Source organism: Choloepus didactylus (assembly GCF_015220235.1).
Source record: "Choloepus didactylus isolate mChoDid1 chromosome 11 unlocalized genomic scaffold, mChoDid1.pri SUPER_11_unloc4, whole genome shotgun sequence".
Taxonomy (NCBI): domain Eukaryota; kingdom Metazoa; phylum Chordata; class Mammalia; order Pilosa; family Megalonychidae; genus Choloepus; species Choloepus didactylus.
This window is the reverse complement of record NW_023637581.1, coordinates 2,143,658-2,152,335: the sequence shown is the minus strand read 5'-3', so window position 1 is coordinate 2,152,335 and position 8,678 is coordinate 2,143,658. Positions and strand designations below refer to the sequence as shown.

General features: G+C 39.3%; 2 protein-coding genes across 2 annotated transcripts; both read right to left on the bottom strand.

Moving 5' to 3' along the window:
* Window positions 1-465: 465 nt before the first annotated feature.
* LOC119524720 (enolase-phosphatase E1-like) lies at window positions 466-1,361 on the bottom strand. Its single transcript, XM_037823388.1, has one exon. It carries the CDS (start codon window positions 1,359-1,361, stop codon window positions 576-578), a length of 786 nt encoding a protein of 261 aa, XP_037679316.1. The 3' UTR covers window positions 466-575.
* Window positions 1,362-1,378: 17 nt separating this feature from the next.
* Window positions 1,379-8,394, bottom strand: LOC119524693 (olfactory receptor 2T27-like). The gene is made up of 2 exons (XM_037823370.1): window positions 7,507-8,394; window positions 1,379-1,492 (listed from the first exon to the last, which is right to left on the bottom strand). Exons 1-2 carry the CDS (start codon window positions 8,392-8,394, stop codon window positions 1,379-1,381), a joined length of 1,002 nt encoding a protein of 333 aa, XP_037679298.1.
* Between the last annotated feature and the right edge of the window lie 284 nt (window positions 8,395-8,678).

Genomic DNA, 8,678 nt, shown 5'->3' with positions numbered 1-8,678 from the left:
AATAACTTTGTCTTGTGAACACAGAGAGGCAAATATTGTGAAATACAGCTGTTGTAATCTTCTAACAGCTAAACTAACAATTAAATGGAACAACGAATCATTTTTATGAATAATTCTTTGAAATAATTCTCTGAAAATTATTATGAATAATTTTTATGAATAAGTCTTTGACTTTTTAAAATAATGAGGCTTTTGAATAAATTCTCAAAATTAGCTTTCCATTTTGGTATATGACCTAATAAACCTAACACACTTGATCTATATTTTGATCTACAGTTTAGTAATTTCTTCTGTCGACTACACTTTGCCCTTAATAAGGGTTAGAGTTGTAGTTTCAAACAATTTCTACATATAATACATTTTTAAATAAGCTTCCATTTCACTGAACTGAGGTTCTTTTTTTTTTTTTTCACTTATGTGCCTAAGGTAATTTGAGCATACGCATACATACGCTTGCATATATGTGTGTGCATATATATGTGTTTTTTTAGTTTTTAAGTTTCTTTTACCATTAGAATAAAACTAGACTGTAAAGAGAACTCTGAGGAACAGCATGAGCAGTGAGAAATCCTTCTCTAGGTTGAAGAAGGCAGGTACAGTTCGTTGAAGGATGTGATGAGGCTGTAGTAAGTCTTTTCATCATCTGTTAATCCTGCGTTGCCAGGTCTCACCACTACAGCTACATGCACATCTGCTTCCTCGGCAGCACTGGCCTCTAGAGTAACGTCTGTCAGAAACAGAATGTTGTTGGTTGAGCTTCCAATGCTGTCTGCGATCTTTCGGGAACTCTCACTCTCCACTTTGTGTCCGATCTTGGTATCAAAGTGACCATCGACAAGTTCAAGAATATCTCCCTCTGTTGAGTGCCCAAATAGTAGTTTCTGTGCCTCTACACTCCCTGAAGAATAGATATAGACCTTCATTCCAGCCTCTCTCCATTTCTTGACTGCTGGAACTACATCTTCAAAGAACTCTGCTTTCATGCGCCCTGCTGTGAACGCCGCCTTCCACATGTGGCCCTGCAGTTGCTTCAATGCCGTGGTATTTCGGTCCAGAGACATCTGCCAGCGCACATTATCTACCACAGCTTGGGTCATCTGTTGCAGGTCTTCCACCCCATTTCCAGATCCTGCAGGGATTGGAACAGCCCCATCCAGGTGGATATCCTCTTCAGCCTGTTTCCTCAGAAGACTGAGGTCCTGCTGGCACTCCTCTTCTTCCCAATGTGTCTGCAGATACTCTTTAACATTTTCTTTGTTGTATGGAAATGAAATGTCCTTCACGAAAGCAATCGGGGTTGTGGTACCTTCGATATCTAACAGGATCGCAGTGACTTCGGCGGGCATGGAAAGCACGACCATTTCCCTGCCGGATGCTACTACCGAATCAGCCCACTGGTAGGGAGGGCGGAGGGCGGCGGCGGCGGCGGCGGTTGCTCGCCCAGAACAGACCTGAGCGTCCGACAGCCCAGCGAGGACCTCGGAGCCGGCAACTGCGTGTGGAGAAGAGGCCACCTCCGTGCACCTGGAAGTAGAGAAAGAGCTTGTATGTACTCTTGAAACAGTTTTAGTAATTTGAGTGTTCCTAGGAATTTGTCCATTTCTCTAGATCACATAATTGTTCATGGTATGCTAATATAATCATTTTTATACCAATATGATTGTTACCATTTGCCCACTTTCATTTCTGATTTTAGTTATTTGATTCTCTCATTTTTTTTTCATTTTCAGTCTATCTATAGGTTTGTCAATTTTATTGCTCTTTACAAATAACTAACTTTTGATTTTGTTTATACTCTCTTCTCTATTTCATTTATTTCTGGGTGCTTGGGTTTATTTTTTCCAATGTCTTTGCCTCCTCTGAAGTTTTAATTTGTTATTTTGACTGAGTAATGTATTCATGTGTTTAGTTTGGCTTGTAATTTTGTGCTGATATATGGGATTCTGTTTATGTTGATGTGATAACTCTGAAGTTTAATTGGTCTCTCTTGTCTAGGGTTTTATTATAGATTGTCCATGTGTTAAAGCTCCTCTTTGATTCTTGCTACAAATTATATGGGATCTTTAGAGTAGCTCATGTTTAATTGTTCAGATTTTCTTAGACCTTGTGGTGGTTTGAAGCTGTATATACTGCAGAAAATATACCTTAAAATTAATCATTCCTTGATAGATGCTCATCTTTAATCTTGGAAGACAATCAGGGTGTTTGTTGCCTTTTTTTGGTATCTCAATCTCTTCTTCCCAGCAAAGGTCATCATGTTCAAACTGCTTATCAGATGTGCCACTCTCACTTGTGTCCATTTCCATGTTTCCCACTGTGTTGGGACAGTGAAGCCTAGTACTTAATTCCTTGGAAACCAGTAACCCATATGTCATGGTACCTAGCAAGTTAAGGCTTCAGTACTGCATCCTTTAATTCTGCCTCCTCTCCTTTAATTATTTGTTAGTGACAATAGTATCCACCCTCCAGGTGCAATATTGCTTTTGGTGCCCCAGGCTTATGGAATATGTTCCATATATTTCCACTTGAGATTCTGCAGTGTGAGAACCCTCACCCAACAGTCCAAGGATCCAATTTGGGAGTTATCACAACTGACAAATATATAAATTCCAATTATTGACTAGGGGACAGAGGAATTGGCCACTGAGTGAGCTCACGGACACAGTAGACTGCATTAAGTTAGACTTAAGTGAGAATTTCAATTATCTGCCATTAACTAGCCCACTATTAGTCCCTATTGTAATAGGATGATTTGATGATATGTATCAATGTAGCTAACACTCCTCAAAATTTCTGTGTACCCCTCTTTCTCCAGAGCTCAGTCACAAATGTAAATGTCCGTATGTTCATTTGGGGATGGTCTAGGGATATGACCACAGTATACACTTGCCATATTGCTGCAGAGACCTTAAATTAAGTATCCAACTATTTCTGCAGGTAATCTGTTCTGGATCTAAAATTTGCTTCATGTCTGCTAACAGAGCAAGGGATCATGACTTTCTGCAGTGGCTACAACTCTAGCTTTACCTGCTCCATTTGACCTTTTGTGGGTGTAAATATTATGTTGTAGCCTTGTTAGTGTAAAGCCTATTTTGCTCCAAAGATGACAAGCTGCATTAAACATCTCCTTAACAACTTATGGATCAAATCCTCCTGGCTCTTCCTTTAATCTGGATGGTTGTTAAGGTGGTTAAAGCCTCCTGGATGCAAAGTGCTGCCATCTAGTTTCATCAAGAATCTGGCATCCCTGTGGATATTAAAGGGATAACTTTTCTACCTCTCCTACAATCAGTCCTGGCCTGCGGAGGAGCCCACCACTGAGTATCTTGGTGGGGCAGTGGCCTCAGTTACCAATGCTTCCCTAATGGCCCTGGTGAATGTTGTGCCTTCAGGGTCCTCCCCTAGTAAAAAATCATTTGATGGGACATGGATTTACATAATATATCTTTGACTAATTCTGTTAGCATCATTATTCTTTCCTCTATTACCTTTCAGAGAAACTGAGGTATCTCCAGCTCACTGACGTTTTTCCCAGATTTCTAAGGGCCTCTTTTGCAATGACTGTGACCTTGGGTTTTTTCCTGAGTAATAAATCATGTACCCTAAGAAAATGCTTATCTGGACATACATTCTGCATAAGAATTCTTGCTTTTCCAGTCTTACATTAATTTCCTCTGGGTAAAGCACTCTCATGACTCATCCCAAGTACACTCCCCTGGGTTCTAATGGAACATGATAGTGAATTCTTGCAGCATTAACTATGATCACTTTCCTTTCTTGTTGTACCTCATATTTCACTAACTTTATTGTCCTTGTGTTTTTGACCCAGCAGGAAAGAGTGGAGATGAAGCACTTATAGATGTGGTTAAATATTAACTGCAGGCAAGAAGCCTCTGCAGGATTTTCCACCATGGTGGAAGTGATGGCTTTTATGAACCATTTCTGCAAGTTCTGAGAGTCTGGGAAAGCATATAGAGCCAGAACAAGTAGGGCCATCCATCCAAACTAACTTGAAATTACAGGTTATTTGGTTTGTCCCTCCTAAGTCTCCAACTTTAGAAACAAATCTATCTATGAAGAGCATTCATGCATAAATGGGGTTCTTTGACTTTATCAAGGCATCAGTCTGCTGCTTAGCCATCTCCTCTTCCACTAGACTAGATAAAGGTTTCTTTGCAAGTTATCAGAATGGCTCTGTGGGTTTTGCATTCATCCATTAACTGCTTATCAATAGCCCTCCATCTCCCATTATCCCTCTGCAGAGCATCAGTACAATTTAGCACTAACCTGCTGAATCCACTCTGGTTCTTTGGCAACATTGGTCCTCTATATAATTCAAAAATCCAAATCATTACAAGTGCAATGGTGTTTTCTTTCTGATGAGACATTTTCCCAGGTCACCAATAATAAAATATTTAGCAATTAGTATAGTACATTATCAAAGAGACTATCTATGCCTCACTTTCTAATTAGCATGGCATCCTCTTCATCCACTGGGTGGTGAGTGAGTCAGCCCCAGATCCCCAAATCTTGACCTCTTTTCTCAGAGGTAGAACTTGTTTTAATTCAAGTCCTTAGAGAATCAGCTATGAGGATGGGATTAGATATGAAAAAAATGTATTAGAGAAATTATTTGTAAAGGAAAAATACATGGGTTCCCAAAGAGTCCAGGAGAGTCATGAGACTGTGATGAAAGTCTGATACAGGTTAATGAGAAAGGGAAGTGAAGTTCTTGGTATTTTTCTGCCTAGAATATTTCTGTCTAGAATTTTTCTGCCTGGAGTCTTTGGGGATTTCAGAGACAAATTCACCTCTAAGAGGAATACTGAGTCTCACAGAAATATATCTGTGGAACTGGCCTACCTTATTTTCTATGCCACATTCAGCCACTGAATTAGAACAGACCTCATGTAGCATGGCCAATAAACAACAAAATAATGGATTCAGAGTAGTGACTGTGTGCTAATTATGCTCTCCATGGTGGGAGATATAATTGGTACATCTTCATGACTACCTCACCTACCTGATATATATTCAGCTTGAAGTGACCAAAAGAGTAATTTGCACAATAATTCAAAGGTGTATTGTAACAATGTCCTTACTCTCATAAGTCTGTCCTGCAGAAACAGGCACACAGAGACACCAGTGTTTTCCAGCTCGTCCTTTCTCTTACATGGCTATTTCTAGCTCTTCCTGATTGTGGTACTTGTAGCATAACAGAAGCCCCAGTGGGCTCACTACTAGATCCTTCATGGGGATCCATGGTTGCAGAATCAACAAAGAACATGGCTTACCCATTTTTAACCTCTAAATATTCCACCTCTGTCATTGAAGGTGACTAAGTTATGACATACTAACCAACCAACCCTCAAATCTCAGAGGGTTAGAAAAAGAAAGATTTATAGCCCTCATGAGATATGTCTATCTCAGATTAGCTAACAGGTCTGTTCAAATCATCTTTACTGAAGGACCCACACTGAGTGAATAGCCACCATGTGAAAACTTTCAAATCACTGCAGCAAAGCTCTGAAGAAGAGTTTCACATCAACAATCAAACCTGAAATTTCCTCAGGAATAAGAAAACATTTCTTGGGAAATATTCCACATCTGGTTACAGTTATTAGAACAGTAGTTTCGGTCTCTTTTTTCACTCACAGATATTTTCTCTTATCTGACTTCTATTCATAGTCTAAGTCTCCACATCTTCAATTGAAATTAGGTCCTTTTTTTCAGTTTGATTGGAATATATCTACCAAGAGTTCTGAAATTCCATTCTTCTCTTCATGATTCAAGTTGTAGGACTGGGTCACAGATTAGGCGTATGGGCTCAGTATCAGTACAGTACCAATGCGGTCAGGGATGGTGGAGCATATGCTGGTTTGAATCTATGTCCCCCACAGAAGCTCTGTTCTATCATGCAGTCTTGTGGGGGCAGATTTATTAGTCTTTTCACTGGGAGGGAATATTTTGATTGAGTGTTTCCACGGAAATGTGACCCATCAATTTGTGGGAGAGAAGCCTGATTAAATTATTTCCATGGAGATGTGACCCTGCCCATGCCAGGCTGATCATAAATAGATCACTCAAGTTCTATAAGAGAGCTCACAGAGAGGAAAAGCTGAGAGAAACTGAGAGAGAAATTTTGGAGATAAGCTAAGATATATAATCCAGAGTTTGTGCCAGGAGAAGCTGGGAGCTGACACAAGTCCAGATGCTTGGAGATGCTTGTAGATACAGACAGAAAGACATTTGGAGAAGCTAAGCTAAGGGATGAAATCCAGACTTTGCCCTGGAGAAGCTCAAAGAGGAGCCTCAGATGATTAGAGAAAAATGCCCTGGGAGAACTAGCAAGGATGCAAAGAGGCTGAGAGAGAAAAGCTAAGAGAGACCAAAGCCCAGAGACTTTTGGAGAAAGCCATTTTGAAACCACAACCCAGGAACAAAGGACCAGCAGATGCAAGCCACATGTCTTCCCAGCTGACAGAGGTGTTCCTGTCACCACTGGCCTTTCTTCAGGGAAGGTATCCTCTTGCTGATGCCATGGTTTGGAACATTTAATGGACTTAGTACTGTAAAATTGTAACCCAATAAATCCCCTTTATAAAAGCCAATACATTTCTGGCATTTTGCATATTGGAGCTCTAGCAAACTGGAATCAAGCATTTTGGGATATCACAGTAGAAAACACAGACTGGAAAGAGCAATACTCCAAAAGAAAGGATGTTGTGTTTCAATAAAAGAGGCTGTAGAAAACTATTGAGTAGTCAGTCCAGAACAAAAAGAACATTACAATACAAAAAAATTCAAGAACAGTAAAAGGATTCTGTAACACAGAATTTCTCATGTAAATTCATCATTATGTATATTGAAATCAGTGATCTGTCTAACCTACCTATTCTTAAAACATAGTAGCAAAAGTAATTTTCTGCCTAAACATTCTTTATTCCTTAATAATCATAAGCTGTATAATAAATACCAGTTTTTCAATTTTCTGTTTAATCTATTTTAATACTATTTAAATTATTGTATGAAGAAATTAAAATCTGTATTTGTGTCTTATTCAATTAAAATAATTTTGTTAGTAAAAATTTTTGGATGTATATTATAGACTGAAGTAATATATTTTTCCATGCTATTTCACAAGCCAGAAAATACTATTGAATGTGCAGAAGTTATAATACCAGTTTTAATGTAAACACCATGATGGTACAAGTATCTGCATCAAAAGTATTTTAATTCACAATAAATATAATGAAACAGTGGTAAAAAAAAAAACAAAATTAAATGTAGCACAAATTAAAAAAAATTCTGATGGAATATGTAAATATTAATTTCATATAGTAAAACATGTTCAATTTAATTAAACCACTGATCAAATCAAAGTAGACCACTAACAACATAAATACATGCCACATTTATTTATTGATATGTCAAAAATTATACAAATATATTAGATATTATGACACGAAAAGATTGGTGGTTTTAATTTGAATAGCAGCCCCTTACCAATGTCTTCCTCAATGCTCCCAAAACATCCTTGTTTCTAAGGCTATAAATAAATGGGTTCAATGTAGGGGTGATGATTGAAAAGAACACTGACACAGCCTTGTCCTGACTGGGGCTGTGTGAGGAGCCAGGAGTCATGTAGGTGAAGATGGCTGGTCCATAAAAGAAACTCAAGACCATCAGGTGGGAGGAGCAGGTGGCCAGTGCTTTATTCCTTCCCTTGGGGGAATTCATGTGGAGGACAGTGAAGAAGATGAGGGAGTAGGAGGAAAAGATGATAACAAAAGGGATGAGGAGTAGCACAATGCCTGTCACAAGTATTGCCAACTTATGTGCAGAAGTATCCCTAAAGGAGAAACTCAAGACAGCCATGATTTCACAGAAAAAATGTTCTAACTCCTTGGGGCCACACATAGGTAAGTTCATGGTGTATGCAGTCTGGACTAGAGCATTTAGGGCACCCCCTGCCCAGGACCCCAGGACCATCATCAGGCAGACCCTCTGGTTCATGATGACTGGGTATCTCAGTGGGTAGCAGATGGCCACATAGCGATCCCAGGACACGAGAGTCAGGAGAATGCACTCAGCTCCTCCCAGCATCCGATATAAAAACATCTGTGTCCCACAGCCTGTGTTTGAGATGTTTTTCTTCTCTAAGAGAAAGTCAGTGGTCATCTTGGGGACAATGGTGGAGATGAGGAGCAAGTCAATGAGGGACAGCTGGCTGAGAAGGAAGTACATGGGCGTATGGAGCTGGGAATCCACCAGGATGAGGAGAATCAGGGTGGAATTCCCTGTGAGGGCAGCAACATAGATGACGATGATCACAGTAGTGAGGATGTCAGCATGTTTCATGCCAGGGAAGAGTCCCAGGAGAATAAAATCCATCCCTCTTGTCTCATTCTTTCCTATCATCAATTAAGTTTCACTGCTTGAACTGAAGGGAAATAGATGCATTTTGGAATGCACCAATAATGACTTATACAAGAAAAAATTTAAGAAATGAAATTATAATTTTCAAAACCTCACTATAAAAGCATCAGTTCCATTCACTATTAAAGCATTTTCAAAGTTAATGATCAAACTAAACTGCATCAAGCATATTCACATATTTACTCCATGGTGAAAATCTAAAAGAGCATAGAAAATGTGTAAGAGCAGTTACTCCAAAC